Here is a 19015-nt window from a genome sequence, read left to right on the forward strand (position 1 = left end):
CTACACAATTGTTATTTCCCTGCAGAACTCCTGGCTCACATACTAATGCTGTAAACAGATCTCTGAAGTTTTTTTGTGCATGCAGCTCTGCTTATGTGAAAATAGGGGAATTAGACATGTCAGCAACATGGTATCTCTTTCTATCCATCTCATTTTTGGTGTTTAAGGATGTGTTATGCCCTAAGCTAGCTGTTCTTCACTGGTCTGTCACCAGTTAAGACTTTAATCTACAGCTAAACATTCTAGAGTAAAAGAAAGTTCTGTTTGTTGGTCCTATCATCAATATTTTGCTGTCCTCTCTTTTCAATAGCTGCGTGGCAGAGACACAGTAAAGAAAAAAAAAAGGATACTTTGAGAAGACGTTTTTAAGGCGAGGTGGTAAAGGAGGATACTGTTCGCCTGTTTGCCATACGCAGTTCTTTGACTTGACCTGATCCCCCCAAAACAGAATTAGAACACATGCAAAAAATTGCCTTATCTGACACCCAGGCACTTTTGCCAAGAGAACACCTGTAAGACGTGAACTATGGGTGCACTGTTGTTCCTCATCTGTAAATGAAAAGTACATCTAACCCTCTTCCAAAAATGCAAAATCCCAACGAACCAGTCTGAATTAGGTTACAAGACAGCCTAGCTATTTTGAGTGTGTACCTTTATTTGGCATAAGCAGGTTAACTTCACTTCTGACTAGATATTGTTAATAACAAGCTGGATCCAGCATTTTCTGCCTATTCTCCATCATAAGAAATAGACAGTTGGGGTATAGATTCATCTTTAGGAGGTGCACTTTGAACGCTGTTAGCAGCCAGTACAGCACCCTCGTAAGCATCAGGTTTCTTCATTTTTCTTAATAAGAAAGCTCATGCAGACTTGTTTCATGAAAAGAACATTACAAACAACATTAACTTCATAGTCCTTAAAATATCACAAGCCTTTAGTAGAAAGCAGAGCTCAAAACAAAACAGATGAGTACTTTATAATAGTGCCATCAAATGAAAGATGTCTCTGCTACAATATTTAGTGGTTTAGAACCACAACATTAAATGAGTAGCCAGGCTGAAAAATATAACCACTCCTAAAATAGTAAACCAAATCTTTCAGTAATTCAAGACTGACCAGAAGTGCTGCAATAATAAGTCCAATCAGTAAGCCTATTAGACAATGTATCAAACATCTAACTGGAAGATGGGTACCTCACATGAAGTACCTTGTAGCACGCTTATTAAAAAGTTACACAATACTGCAGTAACATATTAGAGCTCACTTGTGTTGCTTCAGTTTTTAAACAGTTAGATATTATATGTAAGACGTTTCTCATCTCACCATGCTTTTCTTTGATTATTTTTTTTATTTAGTAGCTATACTCTGAATCAATCTTTAAGCTTAAAAAAAGAAGCAAAATCAGAACTCTTGCAATGTTTTTTTAGACACTGCCTCTTCTTAAAAGGGATAAAATATTAGTTTAACTTATTAAAATTATACCTGGTAATGCTCATCTGATGGCTCTGGTGTAAAACAGTTGACATCCAACACTTCAGTAGGCACCCATGGCAACAAAACACACTTCCTGATCAAGCGATCTGTCTCCCCATAAGCATAATCACGAGTCACTTCATCTGCAGCAAACAAGGAGAACCTTTAGGGACTGCCTTTTGTTCTCCATTGAAAGTCTTCTTTATGGCATATCACACAAATGATAGTTGAACAGTTAATAACACCTTATCTTTTGTTATTCAAATGTAAAGTTAGAGATAATTAAAGGGTGTTATTTAGTATGCAAAAATTAGTTTGAAACCAAATCATACTTATGTCAAGTCTAGCCAAGGCAGCTGAACACTTATCTCCCCCGCATGATGGGGGCATAAGGTGGCCCCAAGCAAGATTACAGGAGTAAATCAGCAGCCTAGCATTTCCCAACTTCCAGTACTTCACTTTCTGATTCAAAGCTACAAACATAGACTTTTAAGGATTTTTTTTTTTAAACTGTCAGATAAGCAAAACGGTAGCTTCACTAAAACAGTGATGCAAGATTTAAGTTCTCTGTCAATAAAACATTAGCAACATTTTTGGACCAATAAAGGCCTCTATTTCACAAATTATGGAAATACCAGGCAGAGAACTTTTAAATTTGATAGTATTATAAATATGCAGTCATTTTGGTCTTGAAATTTTTGTTCTACTGGGAAGTGCTCAACGATTTGTAAGAATATGGCCCAACTTCTATTGCAAGCATAAAAAAAGTAAATACTCAACAGACACACACTTACCACCAGTTTCAAGGTCTCTCAAAGGCCAGAGAACAGTGTAAGCAATTTGTTGAGGCATATAAAACAGAGGGGCTGTTGCAAAACTAGGCTGATCTGAATGCTGAATGCGTGATCCAAATTCATCCATAATGTACCAGACAGGAACCTTCTCCTCTGCAGTCTGTGTGATTAAAGACAGTGAGACATCCTGCACATATAAATTGCTAGAAAAGCACTGCAAGGCAGAAGGCGCTGGCAGCACCCCCTACACCATTTCTCTGTTCCCTACTTTCACCAAGATTGTGAGCAGGTGCTAGGTACAGAGTAACACACTCATCTCTGCAACTCTGAGGCTAAGCCAGGCTAGCATCCAGCCGCTGCTGGGAAAGCCTGTTCCCATCTCTGCCACACAGTCCCATCCTCTTTCTTATACTACTGCCATTGCCTACCAGACTCGCTTCCCCTGTACCAAACTAGCCAGTTCAGGGAGCTAAACCAGCAGAAGGCTGATTGGTAGGATTAGTTTTCCTTCAGTTTCTATCAGAGTCAGTTTGCTAAAAGGAGTTTAAAGTTTACAGCTTAAGAGTAAAGGACAGCAGAACTGCCTCCTGCAACAACAGCTAGCTGTGAGTGTTGAGGTTGCATCATCAAAGCGCCCCTTCCCGCAACACTTACTATGATAAAATTCTGAATGAATAAACTTTAAATTGCTTGGTAGCACTACTGTTGCCTTTTTACAGAGGCAGAAACGTAATGCAGAGATTAGACTTCAGATATTCAAGCAACCCAGTGCCAGAAACGGGAACAGAAGACAAGTTCAGCTACAGGTTTAACTGTCTTACAGGAAATCATTTCTCAAGTGGTAACACAAATAATTCCACCTGACTTACAAGCCATTCATGACAAGAAGATGGGAAACAAAGACACAGGGTAGAAAGACTGAGAGATACCGTTCAGATCTCCCTTTTCTTTAAAGAAAAAAGCAGTCACGAGAAATCCCTTTCTTGGGGATTTTTCAGGCCCGATAATACTGTGAGCTAAGCTGATACCTTAATTAATAAAGATGACCACTCCAGAGAACAACCTCAAGCCCCCAAGCTACCAGGTGCAGGTTGGTTATGCTCACCCTGCTTAGGGTTAGCCCTGCCCATTCTGCGTAGGACTCAGCCCCAAGAATTCACCTTTCTCCTCTTTAATCCGAAAGACTCGCAATAGCCTAGGAGCTACATTGCAGACCCTACAAAAGCATTTTTAACTGAACCCTGAGGGCTGTATTCCCTCAGAAGTGGCATGTATGTACTTGAAGGTGTTTGAAAGCTCAAGACATGCTGGTACCATGTGAAGGACCACATAGGGCAGAAGGACCAAACCTGGAGTAGCCTTATCCACACTAAAAGTAGCAGCCTTGGAGTAAGCTATGCCTAGAAACACTTAGGCTCCATCTTGAAGCTAGACGGTCCTAACCCGAGGGTGAGCTAACATTTACACAGCATGGACAATCAGTTGCCAAATAAAAACCAGGGGGTATATCTCCGGTATGTAAAGCACTTTATGCAGGTAAGGAAAACTGCAAGCATAGCTGAGACACACACTTATGTGAGACAGTTGACTCATGAGAGGTTCTTTCCTTCACTATGATGAAGTTTGAGTAGGAAAACCCCACGTAACATACAAGCAGATCTCCCACTTCCAGCCCCCTTTTACAGCAGACTCTCCCCCTCTATTTAAAAAACACCCCTCAAAGTTCTCATGAGAAAGCTGGTAGCAAGCAGCTGTGCATTTTAGCCTTACACGGCATTTGCTCTCCTTCCAAGTAGAAGTTTATTCTGAAATGCCTGTAAAGGCCCTTTTTTATTTAAAAATGTATCTTTGTTAATAACCATGTATTGGAATGTCTTCACTCAGGATTACTCAGAACTTTTTAGCATCCTAATTAGGCTTTGGAGACTTACCCCTTGAGAAAGCTGGTAGGTCTGATTGTATTTCCACATTTCGCGCAACACTTGCTCAATACTGCCCTCATCTGGGATCTCTCCGTGAAAGTCGATTCCCATGAGATTTGTCATCCTGTGCAGCAAGCCAGGTACATGAAGCAGCTGCTGGCGGGCATGTTCAACACGGTACGTCCAGGCATGGTCGATGAGGAAAATGCTTAAGAGAATTTTGGTAACATTACAATGATATATCTTTTACATGTATACAGCCAAACGTTCCATGAATAAGAGCTACATTTCCTTGTAGCCAAGTCTTTTCTTACACCCAAAGTAACTCCCTGAGTACACATTGTGACATTACAGGTTAGGAACAACTTCCCAGCAGTAACTTACACACTGTTTTTGTTCTAGAAAGCTTATTTTGCAGTAGTTAGTATTTTCATGAAAATGAGGAGCAAACACAGCACAGGGCATTCAGTTTGTAAGCCTAATTCCCTTTAAAGGCTGGGAACACAAGTTTCTTCCCTTTTGATCATTAACTCCACTGCATCAACTTGATATTCTTGCCTGAAGCAGGAAAACAATACGTTATTTTTCGAAAGTATCTGAGGATCTTGTTAGCCATGAGTTCTGTGGCATCTACCATAAAACTATGTGGAGAGGTCTGATAATCAAAACCCTGTATTTGCTATTTAAAAAAAAAAAGTATTAAAGTTTTGTTAAGGTTTTTTGATTGTTTCTCTTTGGGTTTTTGGGGCTGCTTCATTCTCCACACTCCTGGTCTTTTTAGAAAAAATGCATTGTTTTAAAAGAATTACCAATTTAATCCAAAACAAAAACATACACTGGCACAGCTTCCCTTGACAAGTTTAAACCTCATTTAGGCCGCACAATTTTTTCAAAAAGACACATATTTATTCACATAGAAGAGTTCTTCACATTTTGGTTTTATCCTCTTATTGAACCAAGTCAGAGAAAAAAATCTGAATTCTACTTGCTTAAATAAACCAACCAAACAAACCAAGCCACAACAACCCTGCTAAACAAACCACACCACTACTCATATATCAGAAAGTTAAACACATATCAGTTGTCAAGTACAGCAAGTATCCTTAAACAATTATTGTATCTGAGATGCCACATATAGAAGAAATCTCATTTAATTTTAAAATCAAAGACTCCAAAGAACGCTAAGGTCAAGCTCTTTGGAAATGTTAGCAAAAAGGCATGTTGGTGTTCTGCTCCTACATTCACATACATCTGAATGCTGCAAGGAAGCCCAAGATTATCACAGGAGCTGCTTTAAACTTAGGACCTAAAGTATGAAAGTTCTGGCAAAAGAAGTTTTATAGAACTGAGCAGAACTGTGTTTAGATCTCCAGCAGAGATGAGTTAATCTCACTGCTATTTATTAATATACAACAAATAGCCCATTCTATATTTGAAATCAATAAGAACACAAAAAGCTGTGTTGTAACATTGCTTCTTATGCAAATTTTTTCTAGTTTTGTAGCTGCATGCTAGTCTCATATTCATGACAGATAAGCTGATTCTGAAGAAAGCCAATAGTAACTTGATATATTCAATTATGTATGCATGCATATCATGCAATCACACACACTCTTGAAGTATATTTTAGCCAACTGGAGGAAATTTAATAGTCCATGGATCATTACTTTGAAGCTGCTTAGTACCTCCTTAGCCTGAGATTTGTGAAGGTCACAAATATTTCTTCAGGGTTTTTTTTCCAAGGGCACAGTCTTGCAGACACAAAGTTTTGTTTTACTTCTGCAGAATTCATTTCAAGGTTGCCTTTTCCTTATTTTCTCCCTCAGTTTACTAAAACCAATTTCTAAGCATCTTCCTGCATGATTTAAAAAGGAACAATGTTAAGATACTTGCACTCCTAGTATATCCTTTTCAAGATGCGCCTCATAGCATGCACCTTTCCTCAAGCAGGCAGTTATGTCTTGTAGTAAGAAAAAAAAAGATTTCTGAGTAGGATCAAACAAGTTTTAAAGCAAACTGTCTGTACCATTTTAGGGTTTAAGACCACTCAAAGACTTAACACTAGTTCTGAAATCGCTGCTTACCTATTTGGATTGGAGGCTTGAAGCCCATTCTCATTTGTTACGATAACTTTGAAACAAGGTTCATTTCCAGGATTTGGTTTCTTTTTTAATTCTTCTTCCATTTCTTCATCACCTTCTTCCTCCTCATCCACCTCTTCTACTTGCATTATTCCAAAGTAGTCACCAGCATCAAATACCTGAGATGGAAAGCGCACAAAATATCAAGCAGCTGGTTGAGGCAGTACCCTGATGTGCATAATGCAACACTGAAAGACACTTGTAGACAATTTTGGCCTGCAATCTGATAAAAACGAGAATTTTTAACCTAACAAATGAACAACAGTACTTATTCCATAACATTCGGAGAGCTGTTTGTTTGGGAAGTTTCTTTAGTTAATATTGGCAGGAAGTTTTATTGGCTTCTTTGGTACCCACAGGTCTACTGATAATCACCTATTAGTTTAACTCCTCATAAAGAATTTTAGAAGCTGAAAACAGAATATTTTTGCTTAACTTTGATAAAATCAACAATTTAAGACCCGCAAAACCAGGTGTTACCCAGGCTATACAACCATACTAAAGTACATTAAGGTCCCTGAAGAAAAAAAGCTTTCACCAATCAAGTTCCAAACCAGTTCAGAAATCTCAGCATGTTTCCCCCTTTCTTCCTCCCCTACAAAAGGAACTGCCTGCGCACACTCACCTCTGGCTGAGCTGCAAGATTCCTTATACTGCTGCAAGTTATGGCCTATACACTGACCTCTACTAATGTGCTGAAAGGGGTTTGTTTACATTCTTGCCTACTTTGGACATAACACCTTCATCTACATAAATTATGTAGGTCACTACACAAGTTTCCCTTCTGCCCAAAATGGTGGGCTTGCATATCTTTTGAAGAACCAAGACTCTGCTGACAACTTTCATGATTTCAAAGTGAACGTATGCTTTTAAGAAGAAATAACGAGTAAAGCCTCAGAACACTTTTCAAAACATTTTAGGGGGACTTATTTTCCTAAGTCACTTACATGCTACATAATGAACCAGGCAGGAGCAGACAAGTTGTTTGCCTCAATCTAATCTCACCAGAAAGCAGCAGGGAGGGAGAGAGACCTAGAAGTGTGACCTCTAGAGTTACTGGTTTAACAAGCCAAGCCCAGGTAGACCTAGCCTCTGACATCACATTATTAGAAGTCATTACTTCTGGACATTGACAACTTATTAGCTGTGAAATCCCAGTGGCAGTGACAATCTTTTATTTGTTCAAGTGAGTATTCCTTCAGGATAACTATTTGGGCTAAGCCCCAACAGGAGGGTGAGGAAATTGGTTCCACATTTGTAAAGCAATGTCACCTAGACAAAGCACATAGCTGCCTAAAGACATCTAGCAAGGGAGGAAAGCAGGAGGGAAACACCACCTGCTTCAGATCTTAAACAGCAGCATGGTATTGCAGACCAGATCCAAGTGGAGAAGTGCCTGACATTCCCTTCTGAGGAGCAGGAAATGGTATTTTTCTATCCCCCAGCCCAAAGGCAAAGATACCAACAATACGTTGGCTAACTCCACATATACATTTTTCTTAGGATAAAGAAAATAACTTTGCAAACAGCCTCACTGGAGATTAAAAACACGCCTATTAACAAAAAATCAGAAACCAATTTAGTATCTTCTACTTCAGCAGGCGTCAAAATAGTTAGCAGTTATAATTTATTTCTAGTTTTTCAGTTTTGCTAGAAGAGGATAACATTACCCAATAGTAAGCAGTATCACAACCTCCTGCTGTTACAACAGTAGCCACCAATGTTTCTTCAAGTCTCTGCTCAGTTGCCTGTAAAATTCATAGTCATTCATGTAACCGCAGGCAGGTCCCAGCAAAAGGAGGAGTCCTTCCTTGTGTGGCTGCCAGTGGTGCTCACAACTCATTTTTGCCAGGTTAGCTCCCAGCCAGATCAGCTCGCTGATTTGGCCCACCACACAAGTGCTAATCCTGGTTTACAGTAGGCAGCAAAAAAGTGGACCAGCATGCACAAACACATTCCACTCCTCCCTGAAGTGACACTTCACTGCTCCTGCTGCTGGATCAAGAGCTGTCCTCATCAAGCTCATTAGCTAGCAGAAGAAACCACAGCTAAGTGACTGATAGTCATTAGAAAATTAAAACCGCAAGTGTGATTCACTGAGTCCACTTGACACCTGCTACAGTACAGCACTATGTATTCTTTCTACACTTTATAAGGGCTGGGATATGAGGTGAGCCAGCTGCTGACTCGGAGATTAGCCTTCACTTGCCACAGGCTCCACCCGTTCACCAAACACACACAATGAATGTTAATATCAAGTCCTACAACTAAAGAGAAGCTGTTGGCTTTATATTTTATTAAATATCAACTCAAGACTTGAAAATGAAGGGACTCCAAATCCCCTAAGGCAAAGTTTTGATCTCTCCCTCCAACAGAGCATCAGCAGCATGAGACTGTAGCAGTTGCATTTAGCAATAAATCTCCACTTTTGATACCTTTTCAGTAGAATTGTGCTAAAAAACCCTCAGAGAATTTATAACCTTGAAAAAGTTAATTAGGTGTATTCCTCACCTGAAGCAATTCACACTTCTAAGAACAGTAGTTCAAGACCACCTTAACCAATGGCTTTTTCCTAAGGTTTTTGTTGTTTGTTTGTTTAAAATTTCTAATTGATAATGCAAACAGTTCTGTAGTGAACTGACCAGTTTGGCAGAAGTGGCCGGTTGGCAGTGTGGACACACATTCTGTTATGCAGATGGATGACACTACTGTCCTCCTCTCCCCCTCCCTCCCTTTGAGAGGGTCTGTCACACTGTGAACCTACTAAGCAGGAGCTCTGGAGATTCTTAAGGAATCTTAAGCTGCTTAAGGCAAATATCAGCCGGATAAGATCACGCTACTAGTTTAAAAAGTATAACCTTTTGCTTGAAGCAGAATAGGGAGAACTCACATAAAGTACTCCACCAGAATAAGTAATAATCTCTAGAAAACAGCAAAGAGAGAGCAACACATTTCGGTGACACAACTATTTGCAAGCAAAACAAGCTTGGGCAAAATCACTCCCTCTTCAAATTCAGGTGCAGTTCCAACCAGAGAATGAACCAGAGAATGCGATAACAAAGCAAGGCACATGTCATGACAATTACCATGCACAGGCATTTTCAGCAAATTCCTATTAGGCACATTGCAAACTACTTTGAAGGCCACAGGTAGCCTCTGAACAAGAGCCTGCCCTGCCCTGGAAAATAAAGTCTAGTAGTATTGATCATGCTGCATTCCTTCCAGTAATTAAGAGCCTCTATTTTTAACCAGGGTGAAACTCTAAGAAGTCCTTTGCCAGCAACATCTCAGGGCCACAAAAATCTTGCTGCAATATGTTTCATTTTTCAAGTTTCTGCCAGAAATGCAGAAAAGTTTGCTTCCCAACAGAGACCTCGAATGCCAAACACAAAATAAATAAATAAAAGCAGGTTTCTTGATCTAGCAGATATACCATGTTTTGAATGAGCAATCCAATTCAATTCCTGGTTACATAATGCTCGCGAAGAAAACCTGCTCCAGCAGATCTCATTCTTCAAATGAAGAAAAAACCCAAAGCCTCCACTGCTGTAGCAGGCTTTAACGTACACATAGGAAGGAAGGTGCATTCACTCTGTATGCTGAAGTGTGTGTGTTGGAAAACAGCTGCCTGGGCTGGGTTCTAGAGGTACGCATGTAAGAGATTTTTATCTGTATTAGGGATGCAAATTTTCCAAGTTCTATGCTAGAAAGTATTAATCTTTGCAACAGGTTAGGACAAATGAAAAATTCCTCCCACCTTCACACATGAAACAAGGAAACTCATCCTATGATCCACGTTGCACTGATTTTTTCACCCCACCCACAGTTATTCTTTATTACCTAGACTCCCACAACATTTTAATTCTTTCCCTTCACCTCCTTTGCTTTCTTTACTGCTGCTCCTCCAGCCACTCCACATGGTCCAGCTCTAAGTAAGGTACTGCAGCTGTTTCTACCTCCTCTCAAGAGCTCACCCCAATTCACAGCACTCCTCACAGTTATTTTCCCTGGATGTCCCAGTCTTCTCCATATCCTTTTGCCCTTCTCCTGGATAAAACCGAGAAGCTGCAACAGTAGAGACAAGCACCATCAGCAGCCTAATTTATCTTCCTAAGCACATTGAAATCATTAAATCTCTCTCCACACAAACTGAAACACTTAGCACAAAAGAGCATGCTCAGCCACCACTGCGGAGCAGCCTGCCACCTTAGGGCATATGGTTTCTTCATCCTGCCTTTCACCATCCTAGCCTCTGTAAAAAGGTCAGGACCATGAGTCTCCTCTCACTCTATTGTCATACCTTCCAAATTTCAAAACCCCCCAACAAAGCTGGTAATACGCAAGGATTTCAGCCACAGGACACCGATCTTCAGCATATATCACATCACAGGACAGTTCCACAGTTTGCCAGCTACCTCCAGCTTTCTAATACTGGCATATGGCAATGCAACAGTTTGCAACTTTACGTTTCTTTAGCAGCTTTATACTGCCTTCTATTTCATCTTGTTCCAATACATTCTCTGTCATACGGTCCTACTTAAGCAGAGCAGTTGATATTCCCTGCTCCAAGTCACTTGCACGTATACTTACTGGGAGAGGTATAACATAACAGGAACCTTGTGATTCAAGCATATGCTTGAATTAACACAGATTTATTTTCTCTGTAATACACACATATTCATGTTATTAGCAGTGCCAAACACACAACAGTTAGAAAGTAGCAGGAACCATATTCAGACCCCGTGCTATAAATACTCGATTATATCATGACTTGCTATACTTCCCTCTGGTCCCAACTTTGAAGTTGATGTGGGTAAGAGAAGTGTTCAAGTAATTAAAAATTAGTTTACTTGTACATGGGTGTTAAACTACAGTCCCCTCTCCCTGCCCACTGTCCTACACTTCCTGTTGAAATGTCTCATCCCATTTTGTCTGTTTCTACACTGCTTATCATGCCCTGCTGCACCCCACTGCTAGTTCCCTTTTCACCCCATACCTTGAGATTCCCATCTTTCTTTCCCCAGGACTAAAAGTTCACCTCATTCTTACTTCCTTCTCCAGGTAGACTCCTCCAGACTCCCTGGAGCGCTCTCAAGTCTCCAGACAACTAGTTTCGGGTTTTGTCTCTTTCCTGCTTCAGTTCCCGGTTCCTTTACTCCAATAAATCCAAGGCAGCTTTCCTCACCACTAAGGCTGGTGAGGCTTGCCTAAGTCCATGCCAAAAAAATTTTCTAAATTCAACTTGTCTCTTTACAAGTTCTTTATCCAAAATGACTCCTTTTCTCGACTTGGTTTCTCCCCCCTTTCTCATCACACAGCTCCAGGGAGCGAGTGGATGGTTGTTAAAACACAGTGGAAAAAGGATTCTCCATCCTGGAGTGTGCCTGTGCCCCCATATTCGCTCCAGTTCAGGACCAGGTCCAGACACACCTTCTGGTATCAGCTTCAGCTGAAACATACCCAAGCCCTGCATAGGGATGGTGTGTATGATGCCTGGGCAGTGCTACAGCAGGGAAACTCAAGAATGCAATGTTCCCAAATTTATGCCATTGCATCTATGACGGCGATTTTACAAAGGCTTACAATTTACCCCACATTTGGCCTGATAAAGTCAGACAGCACCGCTACTCTAAGATGCTCGACAAAGTGTTTCTTGCATTGTTATTATTTTAACCATTGCCAGAACGTTCTATCACTATCCCTGTCCTCTGAAAGGGCTGGACAGCTTTTACTTGGATCAGAACAAACCAACCAGCCAAAACCACTCCAGAAAACAGCCCGAGACAAGTAAATTGTTCATATGCAAGACAAGCCGACTGAGGTAGCTCTGCACAATTATAAATGACTGAGAACAGGGCAGACCAGCATGGAAGTGAACAGGGAAAAATAACTAAAAAAAAAATAAATAGAGATCAGGTAAAAGCCAAGCCAAACTGTAATGCATTAACATATGTCAACATCCTGACTTTAATACTACCACTATTGCTTTCCTAAATTCCTCTTTGGCAAAAAGGGCTGAAGGCTTTAGGACACATTCATCAACACCCTCCAATACTGGATCTCCAGTTACCAGGATCCCCAAACGCTTTCAAGCTTCACGCTAACAACAATAAGACGAAATCAGATACGCGCAACACACCCAATCTCTTTTCACCAGCCCCAAAAGCTGTGCAGCTTGGGTAACACAATCGGCATGAAGCTCTTCCCCACAGCAACCCCTCAGCTCTCTTCTTCACCCCGGCTGGCAAAGGGGAACCCGCTCCCCCACCACGGCCCCCCTCACCATCACGGGGGGTGGGGAGAAAGGGAGAAGGGACCCCACACCCCGCCACTCTCTCCTTACTGAGGGAAGAAGCCCCTTCGGCGGGAAAAGCCGCGCAGGGCCGGGGGTGTTCCTGCGCGGCTTTTCCCGCCGAAGGGGCTTGTTCCCTCAGTGCCGTTCCCCCCGGCAACGGCCCACGGCCACCCACCTCTCCACGCAGTTTGCGGCACAGGCTCTCCCAGTAGCGCGCCGGCACCCCCGAGGCGCGGAGGGCGGCCCCGTGCAGGGCCACGAAGGCCGCCAGATCTTCCTCGCCGTCTTCCGACATGGCCGGGCGCCGCCGACGCTGCCGCTGCCCGCCCCACCGCGGACCGGAGCATGGCAGGCGGGGGGCGGTCCCTGGGAGGGAGGGAGGGAGGGAGCTGCGCGCGCGCGGCGGGGCGTTGCCAAGGTCGGGGCTTTCTGAGGGGCCGTTGCGGCCGTTGGGGGCGGCCGTTGGGTGGTGGCTCCCCTCACGGAGGACGCGGCCGCTTTCCAGTCACACCCCCGTCCCCCGTGTCACCCCCCCCGAGAAGAAGAGGGTCTGAAGGGGCTTTAGTCTGCCGAGCAGGTGTGGGTTCTGCTTGTGCTTTGTTCTTCTCCTGCCCTTAAGCTTTAATAATGGGATCTAACCGGCCGGGGAGGCAGCTCTGTGGAAAGGGGCCTGGAGGGCCTGGTGGACAATAAGCTCAATATGAGTGAACAGTGTGTGCTGCCGTGGCAAAAAAAGCCAACGGGATGCTGGGTTGTGTCAACAAGGGCATCACCGTCACCAAGGGCACCAGCAAGGAGTCATTATCCTACTCTACTTAGTGCTTGTTAGGCCACGCCTGGAATACTGTGTTCACTTTTGGTCCCAGCTCTATAAAAAAGATGTGGACAGGCTGGAGAGGGTCCAGAGACGGGACACCAAGATGACCAAAGGACTGGGAAGCCTGCCGTATGAGGAAAGGCTGAGAGAATTGGGTTGGTTCAGCCTTGAGAAAAAAATGCTTAGGGGAGACCTTATCACCATGTTCTGGTATTTAAAGGGTGGCTACAAAGAAGATGGAGACTCCTTTTTTACAAGGAGTCACATGGAAAAGACGAGGGGTAAGGGGTATGAATTACTCCTGGGGAGATTCCAATTGGACACAAGAGGAAAATTTTTCACAGTGAGAACAAGCAGCCATTGGAATAATCTCCCTAAGGAAGTGGTGGATTCCCCAACATTGGACACATTTAAGATTCAGCTGGACAGGGTGCTGGGCCATCTTGTCTAGCCCATGCTTTTCCCAAGAAAAGATTGGACCAGGTGATCCTCGAGGTCCCTTCCAACCTGATATTCTATGATTCTATGAACAAAATGACAGCATTCCCTGAAGTGGATTACAGGTTGGGTGTGAGAGGTGACAGGGGCTAACTGCCAGGCACAGGAAATGCTCTTTTTGAGTTGTGTGTGCAGAGGAAAAACTGGCACCACATAAGTGCCAAACAGTCATTTTTTATATTAAAGCTTTTTTAAAAAAACTTTGACAAAGTGAATTTTAATATTAGGCCTCTCCTAAAGATCTGCCAGTGTCACAGGGAGGTGTGCTCTTTGCAAGTGACTGTAGCAGGTAGGTGGCTTCCTAGTATTTTTCTTGGGTTCTTTAGAAGACATTTCTAAGAAAATCTATTCCTTCTCAGATTTTGTAGGGAATAGCCAAAACCAGTTTAATCAGAGGCTTCCTAAGCGTTACTGGTAGCTTTGGTCTCAACTCAGGTATGGTTATAAAGCTATAAGAGCGAAGCAAGGTGTCTGACACTGGCAGCTGCTCGGGGCGCAGGCCTGCTGTTGTGGCTGGCTGAGAGATGCTGCTGCTGCTGCTGCTGGGGGTGCCTGCACTGCTTCCTCAGCAGATTGTCTGCACCAGGGCCTGTGGAAACTGCTTCTTCTGCCAGCCTATCTTCAAATCAAGCCAGGATCTGACTTCAGTGCTGCTCCCACTGGCAGCATGGCACCGCACTGGGAGGGGTGTCCTACAGGCCTGGAAATAAAAGGCAGGTTCTAGAAACAGGAATTTAGGGTCAGTAGCTGGTCAAGAAAGCCTCAAATTCATGGAGCATGGTCAGTGGAGAATGTACTTGAATGTCATGTTGAAGAAATACCTCTTTGCTCACTGCCCTGTCTTATGTTGTTCAACTGATGTCCTATATAATTATCACAGGGTTATCAGGTGGAGGGTCTGTAAACTGAAGTGCTGCAATAGCTTGGCTGGCCGCAGAGAGAGTAGAAAGAGATTAAAAATGAAGCCTACGTGCTGTGACTATACATCACTGTTCTGCAGTTGAGGATCTAGCACAATTCTCAGGTTGGATATCTGAATAGTAAATGCAGGCAAATAGTCCTTTTTGCCTGAGACTGTGTTTGCCTCACTGCATGCTGTGTTCCCACACTTCCCCAGCATAAAGGCTTTACTAGGATGCTGCTAAGGAGGCCTACCTGATTAAACAGCAGAAGATCAAAAAATAGTTGTATTTCCAGTGTTCCTTGACTGGGTTCCCGCCATGCTACTCTGGGTTTGAGGACATTCTTGCTTATATTGTAGTTTGGAAAAAGAAGATGGCTGTGATGGTGATCTTGCACTAGTATTATAAAATGTGGAGACTAGATCACTTAAGCAGTTCTCATGAGGATCCTGCTTACTGACAAGGTTCCCAGTGCCACCCTTCCCTCATTTCTGTCTTTGCCATAGACTCAGTACCTGCTGGCATATTATATATGCACATAACATGATACAGTTCTACGCAGTCTATGTTGAGTATATCCAGTTACACAACTTGGTTTTTTTGCATAGATTTTGCTCACTGAACTGAATGCTGTCTCAAATTGGGGGTGCTAATTTGAACTGGTTGTTTGTTTACTTCTTTTTTGCCAGATAACTTTTATAGAAATAAGAAATTTCCCAGAAAATATGTAATAATTATTTTACAGTTAAGTCAAACTTTTTAATTCCTAAAAACCAAAAAAAAATTCAACCTTTTTCCCCTAGACAGACCAAGTAGGAAAAGTGGGATGTATTTTCATTTCTTTGCTCAGTAGAGCCACACTGATCATGCCTTGTCCGGAGGCAAGGGGAATGTGATCCTGCTCCAACGTGAGATTTACATAATTCTTGTTCTCGCCAAGTGCAGGCAGGTGCTTTCTCAGTGCTCGTTTGCACTTCCACTGCACTTCAGGTAGGAGTTCTGGCTGCTGGCCAGCTGTCTGTGGTTCCAGGCTGTTTGGGTGCGTTTGCAGGTCTGGGGGTGGGCTACAGTGCTGCTGATAAACTCTGAGTAATGATAAAACACAGTCAGAGTCACTGGAGTTAAGGGTAGATAAGACCCTGAGACACAGAAGCAACTCTTAAGTGGGCTGTTCCCTGACTTTGTCCAACAGTTACCTAATGTGGTCTTACTCAACTGCTGTCCTTGGCAGCCTACCTGTTTTTTTGCTGGTTTTCCACAACAGGAGTAATTCCTGGAGCAGGAAGTGGAGTCCAGCGCTTCCCACTCTCCCATCACCCCTTCAGCCACCAGCTGCACAGTGAGGCTTTCGGGAGCAGTTGTTCCTACTCTGTGGCGTAGATGCCAGAGCCATAGCCCAGAGATACCACTGTCAGCCTCTCATTATGAAAGCAGGTATTTGTGGATAATCTTTGTAAAGAAAAAGTTACCACAGTATATTACTCTGATTGTTTTCTTAGGAAGAGTGACTAATTTACAGTGCCTGAATAATGCAGTCCTTACTCAGGCAAAGTGCTTGTTAAATTTAATGGGTTATTTTACATAGGTAATTGCAGAGAATGCAAGAAGTTCTCAGCAAGGCTGAGCTTACTAGCACTACCCCAGTCTAAAATAAGAGGATTTAGCCTTCTGGCACTGGCTAGTGGTGGGGGCAGCCCGTTCAGCCGTTGTGCCTCTCTGCCACAGCACTCCCAATAACTTATCTACCACTACCTTATTTACTTCCTGCCCTCTACCAACCTGTAGCAGGAATTTATCATGAGTTAGCAGCATGCGAAGCAGCATTTGCCTCCAACAAACACAACTAGAGTTTTACAAAGTTGTGTGAATCTGGCAGTTTCTGGCTTTATTCCAAATTATTATGGCTGTCTGATCCCGATAGATCAGATGTACATTCCCCACTTCATTTTCCTATTATTTCACATTAGAACCTTCCTCTTTGGCAGCATGTTATGGAAGCCTTCTCCCAAAGAGAGGTAGGGACGTAAGGGGCAGAAGCAACCCTTAACATAGTAATAAAAAGGAGATGAGGGGACATATTTTTGGTGCATTTTACAATAAATGCTGTAATATGTTATCAAAGAAACCATTTGCTTTCAAATAAACAACTTTCTCAACAGGAAAACTAGAACTTCTAAGCACGGAAAGCTGAGATAGGGGCTTAGATAAGAGGAACATCATTTGCTGTCAATACTTTATCATAGCTGTATCTATGAGCCTAAAACCACATAGATGCTGTTGTAAGAATGCAAAATGTATTCTTCTGCTTCAAAATAGCAGTGATTGTGTGTAGCTTTTGCTTACCCGCTTTTGTGGACAGGTACATTTTTGGGAAGGTACGGCATCCCTCCAACTGCAAGAATCCCCAAAACAGCATTGACTGTGTTTTGCACTCACCTGGCAAGGGACCTGTGCAGAGGCAGTGACAGCAACCAGCTGTGAGGCTGTGAGCATGACTCTGTGATGAGCCACCTAAGGCTCAGACAGCCATGAGGTCATCAACTCAGAGCTTAGAACTGCAATATTGTCGCGGCACGTAGCTGCACACAAATGCTGCATGTACGCCTGTAGAAAAGATTTCTGCATATGACATGGCTAAAAGATGAGCCACTGACAGAGGGAGGACAGAAAAATAAAGCACTGAATTTAATTAAATTCGCAATACTCACCTGTCAGCTGGAGTCTATCAAGGGCCTTATATGAAGACTCTCCCATACCCTGCCTAATACGTGACAGTGGGGCTGCACTGTCCTGTTGTGTGCCTGGATGGGCAGCCGAGTGAGGAGGGAAACCCATGTTTTGATCTTGGGACGAGTGCCCATGTGAGTGTGGAGTCTGGAAAAAGCTCTGGAGAAAAAGAGCCATGGAGGGCAGCTTCCAGGTGGATGAATGATCTTAGCAGGTTGGACTCAGTCTCTGACCTAAAGGTCTGATGAGATCAGTGTCTTAAGGATAATAAGCCAAACTAGTTGTGTGGCACAAACAATACTTTTACTTATTGTATCCCCCAAGAAACATATTTACTGCATTTACATTATACACTGACATAACACATGCTGACAAGCGCAGGTGTTTTAATTTCAAAGATGCACTCTCACTGCCCCTGCAGGACTCGGGTCGAGGAAGGCTGCCCTCATACTGGCAGTACAATATGAAAAACCAGCTTGGCAGGCAGCTTCAAGGATCTTCACCTCGTGTCGCATCCATGTTGGCAACCCAATGTGCTGCCCTCTGTCCCAAGACATCCTGCCGCACCTCCACAGCCAGTGCTGCAGATTGTCACAAGTGCTGCAGTTTGAAGTGTGTCTTCAAAAAGGCAGATCCCTGTTCTTCCCTTTCCTGTGTCTTTAGGCATACATAGCGTGTTCTCTAATATATTACTTTTATAAAAGTATGACCGTTATGTAGGAATACTGTGGTACACACAATACAAGTGAGATGGAGGTGATGTTATTCTACACATTAAGAAGTGGTATTGGAATGTAGTGTATCTCACCGCGTGTCAGCAGGCACACAGTGGAGGTGACAACTGGTATGTGTGTCACCTTCGTGCTGGAGTGGCTCCGGATGCTGATGGGCCAGGTGCCCAGCATCCATATCCTCAGGCAGTGTTGGGGCTCTCCAGCTAGTCAGTGAGGGATCTCCTCAAATGGCCATAAAAAAGCTGTGACTGGTAACAGTGCTGACTCCTAAATAAATACCATACTGGATAAAATGCAGAGATGGGCACTTACGGTACATCTCTTGATTTATGTTTTAAACATAGAAACATTTTGTAGCAAAACTAATCTGTGGCTACCTAGAGCAAGTGCATCTATGTTTATGTTGCCTGCCTAGTAGCATGATAGAGGGAAATTTGTTGGGGCACAAAGCAGCAACAGCAGCAGCAAGATGCACTTGTGGGCAGCAGAAAGCATACTGCAGCCCATTGTTAGCTTAATGTGCTCTAGGAGTTCAAGCACAGCTACATAAAACAGAGGGAGAAAGAAAATACACACGGGCAGGGAGTGTCTCCTAAAAATGCTCTGGGAATGATGTCTGATTTGCAACTTAGATAAAGATTTGGAGACCTGTTGCCAGCGATTCACAGCTGACTGCTCATTTAGATGTTATTTTTAAGAGGCAAAAATAGCC

The 19015-nt window shown here is 43.0% G+C and overlaps 1 protein-coding gene across 1 annotated transcript in view; it reads right to left on the minus strand.

Annotated features, from left to right (window-relative positions):
- Nucleotides 1-12986, minus strand: part of TTLL12 (tubulin tyrosine ligase like 12) — a 28442-nt gene extending 15456 nt beyond the window's left edge. Inside the window, exons 1-5 of the mRNA XM_054199482.1 lie at nt 12801-12986; nt 6274-6449; nt 4199-4397; nt 2268-2427; nt 1483-1616 (exon numbers count right to left, since the gene is read on the minus strand). Of these exons, the coding sequence (XP_054055457.1) occupies nt 1483-1616; nt 2268-2427; nt 4199-4397; nt 6274-6449; nt 12801-12920 (789 nt within the window). The 5' untranslated portion in view covers nt 12921-12986. The remainder of the gene's footprint in view (nt 1-1482; nt 1617-2267; nt 2428-4198; nt 4398-6273; nt 6450-12800) is intronic.
- Between the last annotated feature and the right edge of the window lie 6029 nt (nt 12987-19015).

The sequence above is a fragment of the Rissa tridactyla genome, chromosome 1 (assembly GCF_028500815.1).
Source record: "Rissa tridactyla isolate bRisTri1 chromosome 1, bRisTri1.patW.cur.20221130, whole genome shotgun sequence".
NCBI classification, from domain to species: Eukaryota; Metazoa; Chordata; class Aves; order Charadriiformes; family Laridae; genus Rissa; species Rissa tridactyla.